Source organism: Mobula birostris, chromosome 12 (genome assembly GCF_030028105.1).
Source record: "Mobula birostris isolate sMobBir1 chromosome 12, sMobBir1.hap1, whole genome shotgun sequence".
In the NCBI taxonomy this organism is placed as follows: Eukaryota; Metazoa; Chordata; class Chondrichthyes; order Myliobatiformes; family Myliobatidae; genus Mobula; species Mobula birostris.
The window spans coordinates 101,047,352-101,064,336 of NC_092381.1; the positions used below are offsets into that span (position 1 = coordinate 101,047,352).

The 16,985-nt window shown below is 43.3% G+C and overlaps 1 protein-coding gene across 1 annotated transcript in view; it reads right to left on the reverse strand.

Moving 5' to 3' along the window:
- Positions 1 to 16,985, reverse strand: part of LOC140206151 (probable voltage-dependent R-type calcium channel subunit alpha-1E) — a 632,362-nt gene that overhangs the window by 53,990 nt on the left and 561,387 nt on the right. Inside the window, exon 39 of the mRNA XM_072274389.1 lies at positions 12,475 to 12,571. Within this exon, the coding sequence (XP_072130490.1) occupies positions 12,475 to 12,571 (97 nt within the window). The remainder of the gene's footprint in view (positions 1 to 12,474; positions 12,572 to 16,985) is intronic.

The following is a 16,985-nucleotide window of genomic DNA, read 5'->3' on the forward strand; positions in this document are numbered from 1 at the left end:
ATTTTACCTTGTTTGTGATTGAGTACTTAAGGGCCTGGACGTATAGAGGATATTTCAATTAGTCTAGGATCTGAGGGCATGGCCTCAGAATAAAGGGACATTTAAATGTGAGAGGTATTTCTTCAGCCAGAGCATGCTGAATCTATGGAATTCATTGGTTGGGGAGGCCAAGTCATTGAGTGTATTTGAGGCTAAGATCAATAGGTTCTTGCTTGGTAACATGGTTAAGGGTTACGGAAAGAAGGCAGGTGAATGGGGTTAAAACATCCACTATAATTGAATGGTGTAGCACGATCAGTGGGCTGAATGGCCTATTTCTACTCCATTATCTTATAGACGAATTGCAGCAGAACACCATTGTCCTTATACTGAAGGGGGTAACAATGCAAGGGGTTCTGTTCAGAATGATTGTCAACACTTCTGAGTGTATTGATCAAATAACATTAAGAATGTTTTTCCTCATCTTACCAAACCATTTTTGTCTTTCTGCTGTCTAAAGATCTCTATTGTCAACCACATACCCAATATTTGTTTCATCTGCAAACCTCCTTATTATGGATCCTGCATTTGGAAATACCCTGGGAGATCGGGAAAGATTTAGTTAGACCTTCTGCAATTTCCCTCCTTGCTTCTCTTAGCAGCTTGATATACATTTCATCCAACTGCAGTAGTTTATCCACTTCCAAAGACGCAAAATCCCTTAATATTTCCTCTTTTACCATCTTTATTTCACCCATTTATGTTAATTATAACACTGAGATTATCCCCCTTTTGTAAACAGCTGCAAAATATCCATTAAGAACCTACTCATTCTTTGCTTTATGTACATAGTGGATTTTTGCCATAATTTTCTCTTTGGTTTTCCACATTTCCTTATTAATTACTCTTTCATACTTCCTAATCTTCTGAGCTGTCTGCTGCATTTTAGCTTCTGATCAAAGCTTTCTGTTTTTGCCTTTTCCTGCCTGCGTTATCACATCATCCAAGGGCTCTGGATTTGATAGTCTTGTTCTTTATCTTTACTGGACCTAATTCACTTTGAAGTCCTTGAATGCCCTTCATTAAATACCTTCTGTTGTTTCTAAAGATTTATATTGGTGTAACTATTTTCTGTCCTCTTTTCTGTCTGGTAAGATTGCCTCTACCCTAATACAAACTCCTATTTTAGCGTTATCCTATCCCTAACTACATTGAATCTAAATGAATTATCTTCTAAAGAAATGCTCTCACACTACTCAGCTTCATTCCAAAAAATAAATACAGAGTTGCTCTCCTTGAGGTGGAGGGGTGGGAATCCTGATGCAGGGTTCTGACCCGAAACATCAACAATTCCTTTCTCCCCACAGCCGCTGCTCAACCCAGTAAGTCCAGCAGTTGTTGTTACTCTCTTTGAGATGGGCTTATCACATACTGCCATCAAAGAAGTCCTTCTGCAGGTACTTTAGGTACTTTGGGCCTTGTGTACTGTTTGTACTGACTGCATTGCAGTTAATATTTGGGGCATTGAAATATTTTTCACCCACTTGGATTTGCTGCAGTAAATGACGTTTCCATACTTGTCTCTCCATCAGAGTGGACTGCTTGGAGATCTTATACTATGTCAATAAGGTGAATGTCCCCTTTTGCTCCCTCATTTAAAATGAGCCTTCCATAATATTATGATTCACAGAGACTTCTTGTCTCCAAGATTGTTGTTGCCTTACTCTTTGTTCATCCTTCCTCTCCCTTATCTAAAAGGCCTGTACCAATGTCAGTACTGCTCATGTTTCAGAAACATGATGCCAAGATGCTGCCTTGATTAGAGAATATGTGCTATAATGAGATGTTGGAGGGGGGATCTGATCGAGGTTGATAAGATAGAGTAGACAGACAATATCTTATTCCCAGTGTTGAAATGTCCAATACCAGAGGGCATGCACTTAAGGTGGGGGGGGGGGGTAATTTCAAAGGAAATGTGAGGGGCAAGTTTTTTTTACACAGAGAGTGCTGGGTGTCTGGAATGTGCTGCATGGGCTGGTGGTAGAGGCAGATACATTAGAGATTCTTAAGAGAGGTTTAGATGGACATATGAATATGAGGTAAATGTAAGGATATGGACATTGGTAGGCATAAGGGATTAGTTTAGTTGGTCATTTCATTACTATAGTAATTGGTGCAGCACATCATTGTGGGATGAAGGACCAGTTCCTGAGCTGTACTGCTCTATGTTCTATAACAGCTAAAATATAACAATTTAATTTGTCTCACTACATGTGCCTTGTTCACTTAGTTATGGCAGATGAAATTTAAACATGGTAGTGTGAAATTATGCATTTTGGAGGGTATATCAGGGGCATAGCATGCACGATGGGGCATACGTCTCTCAGGAGTATTGAGGAACAGAGGAATCTTAGTTTACAAGTTCAAGAGCCCTTGAATTCATTTGCGCGGATAAATAAAGGATGCTTTCCTTCATTAGCTGGGGCTCAGAATATACGAAAATCACTAAGAGTATTGGAAGGACATGATTGCTTTTGAGACGGTGCAGAGGACAGAGAAACAAGAGATGGCAGATGCTGGAATATGCTGCAACAAACAATCTGCTAGAGGAACTCAGCAGATCGAGCAGCATCTGTTGGGAGGAAAAGAACTGCCAATGTTTTGGGTCGAAATCCTCCATCACGACGTGACACAGGATGGATTGTTTCAACTGCGAGGAGAGCCTGGATAGAGTGGGGTTTTTATTTCCTTGGAGTGGAGGAGGATGAGAACCAACCTGACAGGTGTACAAAATTATGCGAAAATAGGTGGATAGTAAACTTTTCATCATAGTAGAGTGTCTAAGATTAGAGGACATAGATTTAAGGTTTTAGAAGAGGAAGAGAGAGAGGAAATGTCTAACAACATTTTCGACACAATACGGAGGGTCAAAGGGCTTGTCCTGAGCTGCCTGTTCTAACTCTTATGCAACATATTAAAAGCACCTGAATCACCAGAGCACAGTAGGCTACAGATCAAATGCTAGTAAAATGTTGTAATATTGTTATGCACTTGATGTTCAACATAGACATGGTGGGATGAGGGGTCTGTTTCTCTGCTGTACAATTTTTATCCCCCGTTTTTCTAACCCTTGTTTACTCCGGTTCAAATTGCTTCACCAATTTTCTCCTGTTCCTTTCCATCTCTGCTCTTCTCCTTTCTGAATCGATGCTCAGATGTGAGAGTGGAGAGAGCGGGAGACTCCAGAGCAGTTAGCCTGACATCAGTAAGAGAGAAAATGACAGAATCTCTATTAAGGAACTAGAAACAAGGCTGAAGTTGGGCTGAACCAACAGAGGTTTGACACTCAGCAGGTTGAGCAGCATGTGTTGGGGGAAAGGAATTTTTGATATTCCGTGCCGAAACCTTGCAGAAAGGCTGAACAGGGTCAGTAAAAGAATAAAGGGGGAGTGATAAGAGAGGAATTGAGATATTAGTGGACTGTGGCAGGTGGGTAGAGTTGGGAGACAGTGGTAGGTGATGCTAAGTAGCATCAGTCAAAGGGAAAACAGAGGCAGTGAAATGAGGGTAGGAAAGGGTGAAGGTTGGAGACATGGCTGGAGGAAGATAAGCAGGAACACAAGGGCTACCAGTACTGGAGTCGGTTAAGTAAAGGAGGTGAACATGGGAACTATTATGGGAGAGGTGAAGGACAGATGGAACCAGTTGTGAGAGGAGACATATCAGGTACAGTGGGTGGAGAGAGGTGGGGAGAGGGAGGGGGAGGGGAGGGGAGAGAGAGGGAGAGAGTGAGAGACTACTTAAGTGCCTGGATGATGGTGAGAGAGGAGGTGTACGGACAAGTGTCACATCTCCTGTGATTGCAAGCAAACGTGTTGGGGTCAGGGAGATGTGGCTGGGAGGTCTGAGCAAATGAATGAAGGTGTCACGGAGTGAGTTGTCACTGTGTAAGGTGGGAAGGGAAAGGCAGTGAGATCTCATTGCCTCTGGAGGAAATGATAACGGATGATGTGTTGGGTATGGAGGCTGGTAGGGTGAAAGGAAGAATCAGGGGAACTGTTCTGTCTGGGAGGAGGTGGGACGAGAGCAGAAGTATGAGAAACATGATTGGGCTCCATCAGCCTCTCTGGCTATCCATCCCATAGGATGATGATGGTTCCCTTCAGTTTCCTAAAAGGAACAGCGTGTGCTTGAATGGATTTTAGGTGAGTAGGGGTTGCACAGGTCCAGACCCACCCTCTTGACATCCTTTCCCTGATCCAGTGGCATGGTGGAGTCCAAGACAGCTGGGGGAAGTTCTGTTGCAATGAATGGCCAGACCAAGCTTCGATGCAAGGGATGCCCTTGCTGCGCTTCACGGCACGTGTTTGGTAGATGGCCATTGACCCTACAAGAGGTTCATCCATCCTGCAGGGTGTCTAACCACCCTCCTCACCAGGCAAGCCTGGTAGGAGAGCCAGTTTAGTCGCCGACCACCCAACCATGCGACAGGTAGTACTGGGTTACATGGTACCAGTAGCACTCAGACGAGTGACCTGACAGTGAACCACAGCAGAAGGGAAAGCATGATTCCTGAAAATGGAGGGCAGTTCAGATGTCCTGGAACAGAAAGCCTCATCTTGAGAGCTGATGTGGCATTGATAGAGAAACTAGGAGTAAGGGATGACAAATGGCACCGCAATAAGAGACAAGGTGGGAAGAGGTGTAGACTAAGTAGCTGTGGGAGGTAGCGCATTTATAGTAAATAGCAGTGGATAGTTTGTCTTCTGAGAAGGAGGCAGAGAGAACTAGAAAAGGGAGAGAAGTTTCAGAAATAGTCCACGTAAATTTGAGGGGAGGGTGGAAGCTTGTGGTGAAGGTGATAAATTGATGAATTCCACATGGATGCATGAAGCAACACCACCACAGTCATTGCTGTAACAGAGAAAGAGCTGTGAAGGTTTGAAATAGAGACTGTACCATGCAGCCAATGAATAACTGGGGCTTATTTAGATACCTATGTCTACATCTTTGATTTGTAAGAAGTGAGTGGAGCCAAGAGTTGTTCAGACAGGCAAATGAGAGTGTTGGTGGAGAGAAAATGATTTAGCCTTTGTTGCAGAAAGAAACAGAGTTCTAAGACTATCATGAAGGGGGAATGAAGTTGTATAACTACTGAATATCCACAGTGAAGTTGAAGCGATGGGAGCCAGCGAATAGGGAGTTATCAAAGTGATGGAATGCATGTGAAGTGTCCTGCAAGTAGGTGGAAAGGAATGAACAAGGGAAGACAGGATGGAATCAAGGAGTTAAGTTAAGTTTAGTGAAGCAAGAGCCCATTACTGGCTCAGTTATCAGAGTCCAGCATTGGCAGCTCTTTGTGTTCCTGCTTATCATCCTCCCATAGCTATCTCTAACCTTCACCCTTCACCTTATTCCATCTACCTCAATTTGCTATCCAATTGCCTCTGTCCCCTAAATCCACCCCCACCCCGCCTAGCTTGACCTGTCTGTAATCCTATATCCTTCCCTCTGTCCTCCAATCACCTCAGGATGGTCTCTCATCACTCTCCCTCTCCTCTTTGTACTGCTCATCTTCCCATTCTACTCTTTGTCACTCCCCCTCTCCTCTTTATACAGCTCATCTTCCCATTCTACCGTTCATCTTCGCCCAAATGTAGGTGTAACCCATCTTCAAAAATCCTTCCTTTCTCAGGGATGAGGTCTTTGAAGCTTGTGTTGATGTTTCCGTAGCACTGGGTTTTCAAGGGAAGGGGTTGCTAGCCTCATAGCCAACCGTCCTCCTTTTGCAGCGGGGCTTGGGACCCATCCATTGTGGAGTTTCTCATCCATGTATCTATCCAAATTTCTCTTAAATGTTGCAATCAAACCTGCAACCACCACTTCCACTGGCAGCTTGTTCCACACTCTCACCACCCTATGAGTAAAGTAGATCGCCCTCATGTTCCCCTTAAACATTTTACTTTTTACCTTTGACCCATGACCTCTAGTTCTCTCACTCAACCTCAATGGAAAAGGCCTGCTTGCAATTACCCATTCTATAGACCTCATTATTTTGTATACCTCTATCCAATTTCCCCTCATTCTCCTACGCTCCGGGGAATAAAGTCCAGATGTCTTCAACCTTTCCATATAAATTAGCTCCTTCAGTCCTGGCAACATCCTGGTAAATTTTCTCCGCAGTCTTACAATCTTATTGATATCTTTCCTATAGGTGGGTGCACACAATACTCCAAATTAGGCCTCACCAGCGTCTTATAAAACTTCAACATAACATCCCAACTCTTGTTCTCAATACTTCAATTTATGAAGGCCAATGTGCCAAATACTCTCTTTCAAGGCTATCTAAATAAGTCCCAGCTATTCATTGGCTGCATGGTACAGACTCTATTCCAAACCTCTTCAGATGCCATTTTTAAGGATTATGTATCTGTATTCCCATATCCCTCTGTTCTACTGCACTCCTCAGTGCCCTACCACCATCCATGTTAGTCCTCTCAAAATTACACCTCACACTTCTGTGTTAAATTCCATCTGCCCATTTTTCCGGCTGGTCCAGATCCCGCTGCAAGCTTTGGTAGAACTTCCTCGCTGTCTGCAAATTGGCTGATCCAGTTAACCACGTGATCATACAGATCGCTGATATAAATGATAAACAATAATGGACCCAATTCTGATCCCTGTGGCACTCCACTGGACACTGGCCTCCAATCAGAGAGGCAACCATTCTCTGGCATCTTCCATGAAGCTAATGACTAATCCAATTTACTAGCTCATCCTGAATACCAAGGCACTGAACCTTTTTGGCCTTTTTATCAAAGGTTTAGCTAAGGTCCATGTTGATAACACCCATTGTCTTGCCTTCAACAACTTTTCTCCAGCACCTCACCTGGTACTAAAGACTTTTAAATATCTCTGCTTGGGCCCCTTCGATTTCGCCTCCCACAAAGTCCGAGGGAAGACCTTGTCAGGCCCTGGGGATTTATCCATCTTAATTTGCCTCAAGACAGCAAACCCTCCTCCTCTGTAATCTGTACTGCTGCTTTGCCTCACTTCTATGAACTTTGTGTCCGTCTCACAAGTAAATACAGATGCAAAACATCTCCCCCATCTCTTTTGACTCCATGCATACATGACCACTCCGATCTTTAAGAGGACTAATTTTGTCACTTGCTATCCTTTTATTTTTAATATATCTGTACAAGCCTTTGGGATTCTCCTGCATCTTGCTCGCGAGAGCACTTCATCCCGTCTTTTAGCCCTGATTTCCTTCTCAAGTGTTGTCTTGTATTTCTTACACTCCTCAAGACCTCATTTGTTCCTTCCAGCCAATTCTGCTATGTACCTCCTTCTTTTGCTTAACTAGGTCTCCATATCTCTCAAAAAACAAGGTTTTCTTGTAATCCTTGCCTTTTATTCTGACAGGAATAAACAAACTCAGTGCTCAAAATTTTTCTCTTGAAGGCCTCCCGCTTACCATACACACCTTTGCCAGAAGACAGCCTGTCCCAATCCACATTTACTACTACTATTTCACTACTACTTTGCTATTTACTTTTGTCAGATTCTGGGTTTTATGTTACAACGTGTCTTTAGGAAAGACATTTGACACAGTTCACTGTAAAGAGAAGATAAAGACAATTGCAGGTGATACAAAGTGTGAGGTAATGCATCAAGAGAGGCAAAACAAGGCAAGGAAATGTACAGTAAATGAAAGGATACTGAATGATCTGAAGGAACATTGAAGAAATTTATAGAATGCCCACAAGATGGCTCTTAGAGCAGCCCGTGGTTGAACCTTTAGGGAAAAGGCAATTATTGACTAAGTCTTGTGTCATGGACTAGATTTTATTAGAGAGCTTAAAGTAACCCGCCTGACCTGCTGAGTTTCTCCAGCATTTTGTGTGTTTTGCTTAAAATAAAAGAACCCTTAGGAGGCAGTGACGATAATATGATAGAATTCACCCTGCAGTTTGAGAGGGAGAGGCTAAAATTAGACATATCAGTATTACAGAGGCGTAAAAGGAACTACAGAGGCATCTGAGAGGAGCTGACCAAAGTTGATTGGAAGGGGACACTAGCAGGGGTGACATCAGAACAGCAATCGCTGGAGTTTCAGGGAGCAATTTGGAAGGTGCACAGTAGATTTATTACAAAGAAGAGGCATTCTAAAGGGAGGGCGTGGAAACCGTGGCTGTTAAAGGAAGCCAAGGTCAACATTAAGGTAAAAGAGAGGGCATATAACATAGCAAAAATAGTGGGGATCTAGAGGATTGGAAAGCTTTTTAAAACCAACAGAAGGCAACTAAAAAAGCAATAAGGAGAGAAAAGATAAAGGTAAGCTATCATAATATCAAAGAGGATACCAGAAGTTTTCTTCCGATATGTAAAAAGTAAAAGACAGGTTAGAGTAAGTAACAGACCATTGGAAAATGATGGAGAGGTGGTAATGGGGGACAAAGAAATGGTAGATGGATTGCCATTTTGATGCCAATTGCATCAATCTTCACCATGGAAGATAGCAGTAGTATGCCAGAAATTCAAAAGAGTGTTAGGGGGCAGAAGTGAGTGCAGTTGCTATTAGTAAGGATAAAGTGCTTGGTAAGGTGAAAGGTCTGAAGGTAGATAAGTCACCTAGACCAGATGGTGTATACCCCAGGGTACTGAAAGAGGTAGCTGAAGAGATTGTGGGGACATTAGCAGTGATCTTTCAAGAAGGGACAGAAGTAAAAGACAGAAAACTATAGGCCAGTTAGCTTGACGTCAGTGGTTGGCAAGATGTTAGAGTCCATATTAATGTTGCGGTGTCGGGGTACTTGGAGGCACATGATAAAATGGGCCAAAGTCAGCATAGTTTCCTTCAGGGAAATCTTGCCTGAAAAATCTGTTGGAATTTTTTGAGGAAATAACATGCAGGATAGGCAAAGGAGAGTCAGTTTATGTTGTTTACTTGGAATTTCAGACGACCTTTGACAAGGTGCCACATGTGAGGCTGCTAAACAAGATAAATACCATAGTATTATAGGAAAGATATTAGCATAGATAGAAGATTGGCTGATTGGCATGTGGAAAAGAGTGAGCCTTTATTGGTTGGCTGCCAATGACTCATGGTGTTCCACAGGGGTAGGTGTTAGGGCTGCTATATGTCATGTTATATGCCAATGATTGGATGATAGAATTGATAGCTTTATGGCTAGGTTTGTGGATGATACAAAGATTGGTGAAGGGGCCAGCAGTGTTGAGGAAGCAGTAGAAGGATGGACAGATTAGAGAGTGAGCAAAGAAGTGTCTGATGGAATACAGTGTAGAGAAGTGTATGGTTATGCAGTTTGATAGAAGGAATAAAGACAAAGACTAGTTTCTAAATAGCGAGCAAATTTAGAAATCTGAGGTGCAAAGAAACTTGGAAGACTTTGTGCAGGATTCCCTAAAGGTTAACTTGCAGTGTGAGTTGGTGGTAGCGAATGCAATTGTAATGTTAACATTCATTTCAAGAGGACTAGAATATAAAAGCAAGGATGTAATGCTAAGGCTTTATAAGACATTAATCAGACCACATGAAGTACTGTGAGCAATTTTGGGCTCTTTATCATAGAAAGGATGTGCTGGCATTGGAGAGGGTCCAGGAGAATGGTCCCAAAATGAAAGGGTTAACATCTGAGGAGCATTTGATGGCTCTGGGCCTGTACTCACTGGAGCTGAGAAGAATGGGGGGAATTTCATTGAAACCAATAGTATATTGAAAGTGCTAGACAGAGCAGATGTTTCCAATAGTGTTAGAGTATAGGACCAGAGGGCATGGTCTCAGAATACAATGACGTTCCTTTAGACAGCAATAAGGAGGAATTTCTTTAGCCACAGGGTGGTGAATTTCTGGCATTCATTGTCACAGTCAGCTGTGGTGGTAAAGTCATTGGGTACTTTGCAAGCAGAGATGTATAGGTTCTTCATTAGTAACAGTGTCAAAGATTATTGGGAGAAGGCAGGATAATGGGATTGAAAGGGATAATAAATCAGCAGGATAATGGTATTGCATCATGGCTGGTTTATTATCCCGTTCAACCCCATTATGAGCTGAATGGCCTAATTCTGCTCCTATTATCTTATGGTCTATTTGGTTAGGGGAATGGGCATCAGGACCAGTGGAGGAGAGGGGCTACATCCAATGCTCAGGCTGGTGAGAACAGTGGATCAGGAAGCTCATTCAAGGAGCTGGCCTAGTGGGATTGACAGTTCAGGAATGGAGTTCCCAACCTGGGGCCCAAGGACCCCTTGCTTAATGGTATTTGTCCATGGCATAAAAAAGTTGGGAACCCTGGTCTTGATAGCGATAGGACGACTTTTCCTTCAGTGACCCTGGGGTACACGGTGAGGCATGACCTGATTCTAGATACCATCAGGAACCTTAACCAAGCCTACCTCCCTTCCTCACCTAACTAGAGAGTCTCAAAACATCTTGCAGCTGGGATGAGCTACTTCAGTCTGGACAGAGGAGAGGAACTGTGACCTTTTACCCTGTGTGGCTTTACAGAATATGCAGCACATCAAAGTAGGAGGCTTCGAGATGGAGGCCAGTGACTTTCCAGCCCTTAATGATAGTGTCTCCACCGTACTGAGACACTTGGAGAACACAGGTTGTGTTCACATGGATAAAATGTCAATCAATCAAATAGACGGAGGTTACCTACATAGGGTCTTGATTATTCATTTCAGGCAGTGCCACAACCTACAACAACTAACACAAAGAAATGTACATTTACAGGGCAAGTCAGGCATTACTAAGAGCTGGCAATGTTCTTCAAACCTGCAGGGATCCAACTATTAACACAACAGATTCTGCAGATGCTGGGAATCCAGAGTAAAATACACAAAATGTTGGATGAGCTCAGCATGTCAGCAGCAATCTACGGAAAGGAATAAAGAATCAATGATTTGGGCTGAGCCCCCTCCTCCAGACTGGAAAGAAAAGGGGAAGGGTCAGAATAAAAAGGTGGGGGAGGGGAAGGAGCACAAGCTAGAAAGTGACAGGTGAAGCCAGGTGAGGGGGCAGGTAGGTGGTTGGGGGAGGGGCGATGAAGTGAGAAGCTGAAGGTGACAGGTGGGGGAGATAAAGGGCTGAAGAAAAAGGTATCTGACAGGAGAGGGGAATTGACCGTGGGGAAAAGGGAAGGAGGACGAGCAGCAGAGGTAGGCCATAGGCAGGTAAGGAGAAAAGAAGAGGTAAGAGGGGAGCCAGAATAGGGGATGGAAGAACAGAGAGGGGGAAGGAGGCTGAAATTTCTGGAAATTAGAGAAATTGATGTTCATGCCGTCAGGTTGGAGGCTATCTAAATGGAATATTTATTTCATCATTACCAAGAGTTTCCAGTATGAGATCAAAGGCAATGATTGCTGTGGTGGTGGTGGGGCGGAGAAACAGATCAAAGTGTTAAATGACTGATCAAATCATGCACCACCTGCCAAGACTTCATAGAGAATGTCTGTGTTCTGGTAAGCCACTGACACACAGGTCATCCCTTTCAGGCATCGTTTACTTCTCCAAAATGATCAGGGAAGCCATGGACACTTCACCCCTGTTCCTTTCCGTGTATCAAGGTGAGGATTATTAATTAATGCTTTGCGATAGAAGTGTTTCCAGTCAGGGCAGGTTAGTTTTAGGGTATAAGTCCCTTTACACCATCACGACAAACACCTTAGAGGACCTGCTTAAGGCCAAGTCATATAGTCATACTGCAGAGAAACAGGCCCTTCAGTTCAATTCATCCATGCCCAATGTTGCCCACCAAGCCAGTCCCACCTGCCTGCCTTTGAAACCAACCTCTCCTGTCCAGGTACAATAACCTCTCCTGTCCATGTACTTATCTAGATGGCTGTTGAATGTTACTAATGTGCCCACCTCAACCACCACTTGCAATATTCATTCGAAGCATATTCCACCATTACGTGAAGAAGCTGCCTCTGATGTCCCTTTAAATCTCTCACCTCTGATTTTAAACCTATGTTTTCTTCATTATCACACCCTTTCCCTGGGGGAAAAAAAATTGTGCTTTCGCCCCATCTATGTCCGCCATGATCCTATCAACCTCTATCAGGTCACCACTCGGTCTCCTAAGTTCCCTGGAATAATGTCCTTGTCAACCCAACCTCTCTTTGTAAAGCAGGTCCCAAAATCCAGGCAACATCCTGGAAAATGTTTTCTGTCCTCTCCCTAATTTAGTAACATCTTTACTACAAATGTCAGTTATAGGATTCCATTCCCAATATGAACATCCTCCATCCTGACAAATAATCAGCTTTCAGAACAGGGTAAAAACAAGTCACTGTTTTCCAAGACTAATTAGAGAAAAGTTAATATGAACACATATATTAATGGATGATATTTAAAAAATAACTCTCATTAAATTGAGAATTGGCTCTATTCACCCTAGAATATAAACAGTGATAAATATCCTTTCAGTGTCAGGCAGGCACAGACTGATTTTGTTTTCCTTCTACCTTGTAAGCAACTTTCGAAGGACATTTCTTCCCCAGACCCAGCGGTGGAGACATGAGGGTCAGCATTTGATACATGTCAGTGTAATGGATTCGGCCGCTTTGCATGGAGGGAGGGGGATGGTAAGCATGTCCAGGAGAAACAGAACAGGAAAGAGTTAATCACATCTATCTCAATCAGCAGAACAGTCCTTTTTTTTTCTTAGAATTATAATAATATAATGTCAAAAGGTGGCCAATCAGTGTGTGTGTGCAGGCTCTTTGGAAGAGCTATCCAATCAGTCTCACCCAAATGCCCATTCCCTTAAGAGCATGAATCCAATTCCCTTTTGAAAGTTACAACAGAATCTGCTTCCTCCACCCTTTCAGGCAGTGCATTTCACATCACAGAAACCTGCTGTGTAAAGTTACCTCCTTGGTATATTTGCCAATTATTTCAATGTCTTTGTTCTTTGTTTACCCAAAGTTCAGCTGTTGCATAAATGTGGTGGTAGAATGTGATCAGACTCGGGAAAGTCCCGAGTGATGATGGGGTTTCTGGTTAATTTCCTACTGGATGGACAGTACTCAGTGCACAAGCAGAGTCAGAGGAGAGGAGGGAGTGAGGGAGGGAGAGAGGGTGGGGAGGAAGACATGCATCCCATGCATGTGGAGTATGCATTTCAGCCTCGTTAAAGAAACAGTTTCTCTCAGTTCTATTATTTTTACACAGGTCTTCACCTCCCATTTAATATCAAAGCCTTGTCCAAATGTTACAATATAATAGGGTGCATCCATCACTAGGTTCTCAACTCATGCACATGAGTAAAAGTGGAACAGGCTGCTGACTTGCTGGAGAGACCAGTGATATGTTTTTCATCACTAACTCCAAAGATGGCCAAAACTGGCGTGCCAAGTTTGGTTTGCATATCAGTATGCATATATTTGTATGAATGTGTGTGTGAGAGATGGAGAGAGTATGTTTCTTTAAGAGTGTGTGTTTGTGTGAGCTTATACTGGGGAAAAATCAGTGTTTGTGTGTTGGCAATTGTGCTTAAGTAGGTGAAATGTGTATCTTGAGTGTTTACATATCTCAGTGTTTATCTAGTGTGTATCTGCGTGTGTCTGCAAACATGCACTTAAGTTTGTGTGTGTCTTATTGTGACAATGACTGTGTTTAATGTTAATCCTTATCCTTCTGGAATTTTGTGAGTGCACATCTAATTGTCTGCTCACGTGCGCGCGCGTGTCTGTGTGTGTGTGTGTGTTTGACAGTTTGAGTAACAATGGCTCTGTGTGTCAGAGTAAGTGGGGGGGGGACAGAGAGAGTGCTAACGAGTCAGAAGTGTGTAATACTGAGAGAATGCATACGAGAAAAGAGTATGCTTGTGAGAGAGTGAATATGTATTTTGTGAAGGAGTACGTGTGTGTGCGTGCGCACGTGCATGCTTAGGAAGAGAGTGTATTTGAGAGAGGAACTGCATATGTAAAAATGTGTATGAAAAAGTTAGTAGGAGATTGCGTATGTGACAGAGAAAGAGAATGGTGTATATCTGTTTGTGAAAGAGCATTAGTGTGAGTTTTCAGAGAAGATAGTAAATGTATGAAAGAGAGAGAGAAAGAGAGTGGGTAAGAGTCTGTGTGAACAGAGGGCCACCTTTATGAAAAACGTAACAGCAACATATTGTGAGCTTCCAGGAATACAATGTTAGTGAGACTTAGTACCTGTGGCAGCAGGAATAGTGTTCTGAGACCAAGAAGCACACCCACCCACCCACCGACCCACACCTGAACAGGCTCCTGGCCACTTTGAGATGGTTTCTGTCAGCAGGTTGAAACTAGTGAGGTGCAGCAAAGCTGAGATTCTGTCTCTTTAAAGGAGGTATGTTGTTCCCCAGTCAGAGGGAGATAACCACTGTCTGTGAAGTTAATATGGAGCAAACCTTGCAGGCCACCCTACAAGGGCACTTCCTCCCCAGTCCCAGGGGGGGTGTGATCATACACACTATTGCGTACATGTCCTTATAGTGAATCCTTCCGCTACAAAAAAAGCACAGTCAGTTAGACAACAATAATAGCCACAGAGAGAATGACAGATCCATCTCTCAACAAGAACACAGTTCAGTGCTACTTCTGTGGGGAGACCAGGAAATGGACTTGTTCTTCACCTGATTCAGAGTGAACTGCCTCATGGTAAATGTTGGTTTCCAAGGCACAACCAACATGAGTGAGAACCAATGGTGAAAGGAGATATTGACCTGGACATTCGAGTGCAGAACACCACTTTCTTGTGCGTTAGCACAACATGGTCAGAATTGTAGATGCCGTATGCAACACTGTTACTAATCTGTCTTGTGTTTCTCACCTAAGTGAATAGCAGGCAAGTGGCAGAAATGTGCAGAGTAGGCAGTGGTGTCATTATTATCGAGATGGGAATTGGAAACTAGCCTGGAAGAATAGGCTGGCAAGGGAAAACCAGGTCTGGAAAGCAGGCAGTTAGCCCCTATCCCTCTTTTTTTAATATAAAGATAGAGTTAATTTCTTGCAGGGTATCTTGGAGAATTGAGTTGGAGGTCTCGATTATTGTGAGGCCGAGGAATACTGTGATCTGTGCTAATCTCTCTCAGATGTCCCCACTGCCTTGTGGGGAGCCTCGGGAGAGATGAAGGCTACGGGAGTAAACCCAGACAGGAAATCCAGAGTGGCTGGGTGTCACTGATATCCTTTCAGCAGCTCCTGCATCCAAGCTGGTGCCAAACGCATTGCTTTGCTTTCCTTTGGACTACACAGGAGAGGCTGAGAAGGGGATCTTGAAGACTGGGCATCCCAGGATCTCCATACCTTCCTCCCAGACTTGTGGCCTGGAGAGGTCACTGCATCCATTGTCCTTTGAGATAGACGGATGGCTTCATCATGATCATCATTTCAGATGTCCTTATTTCACAGAAATATGAAGCGTTAGTCATGGCCCAGCAAAACTGAGGGAGAATGGTGAAGGCTGAGACAGCTGAGAGGACCTAGTCAAGAACCGTCTCAAGAAGCAATGTTCTTGTCTCTACATGTCTGACCCACAGTATTTCTGGGTAAGCAGATCGGTCCTTAGCCTAACACACAATTCCAAAGAACTGATGTTCTGTATAATCTAATGCCGAGGTCACTTTCTCCTGGTTATGCCCTATTGATCTCCCATTGCTGTTCTCACCCTATTAAACCATCCACTGTCATCAAGGAGGACAAAGGCAGAAGGCATGTGAAACACTACCGCCTGCAAATCACATTCCTTCCTGACTCAGAAATGAATTGCTGGGTCTAATCTCTGGAATTCTCTGGACAACAGCGCTGTGGAATAATCTTCACCAGAAGGGCTGTAGTGGGCCAAAGAGGAGGCATACTATCACCTTCTCGAGGGCGATTGAGATGGGTGATAAATTTTGGTCGTGGCAATGATGCCCACATTCAAAACAATGGAACAAAAACTGTATACTGACTGTTGTTCCTCAGTCTCTCTCCTTCAGAGATTTATTAACATTGATATTTTACACTCCCTCTGCCTCATGTACTGCATACTGATAACCCTCAATCCCTCACATAAAGGAATTTATTTCTAAATTGATGATCTGTAATTCAGAAATTAATCTAGAGCTTATCTAATGTTTCAGTGCTCATGTACAGAAAGAGGCAAAATGATTCAGAGGCTGCAGTACTGTGATTACCCATCACTTCAAAATGCCAGTTGACCCACTATTTCATTTTGAAAAATTTCTTCAATATGAACATGATTTGGCTGCTCCTGGATATTCACTGCTGGTTATAGTAGCTCACTTGGCTTGTAGTTGTTAAATGTTCAGAGTGACTGTAGCAACTCATCTGGCTTCCATGGCACCTCAAGGAGAAACAACGAGAAATGAAACAACAGTGATTTCGTGGTTTTGTCACTGATACCAAGTACACATCATCCAACTTGAATATATTGTCATTTCACGGTGGTCATTGTGTCCAACTTCTACAGTGACCTGTACACTGTACAGCACAATCGGAGATTCTCCACCATCAGTAATGCAGAAGATGCATAAATCAGTTGTTTACTATCTTCTCAAGAACCACCAGATAATCGTAGCAGGCCATGCTGCTTGAAGTGCAGAAACCCTACACGTAACTACAATTAAGGAAGTTTCCTGGTAGGAGTTGTCACATCTTTTCTCTTTTTCTGCTGAGGAGACAAGTGGACAGAATTCACTGACGCAAGTGGGGACACTTGAGTCTTGAGATTGCGGAAAGTCTTTGTGAGGAATGAAAGCCTCAGACATGTTCCTGGAGTCACAAGAAGCTCATGGAGACACCAGAGATTGCAGATGCTGGAATCAGGAGCAACAAACAATCTGCTGGAAGAACATAACAGGTCAACTGGCATCTGTGGAAGGAAATGAATTGTTGATGTTTTGGGTTGAAACCTGCATCTGGAGGGTTAAAGGCCAGATGAGAGGGTTTTGATATTGACAGTTCCTTTCATCGCACATATGCTGCTCGACCTGATG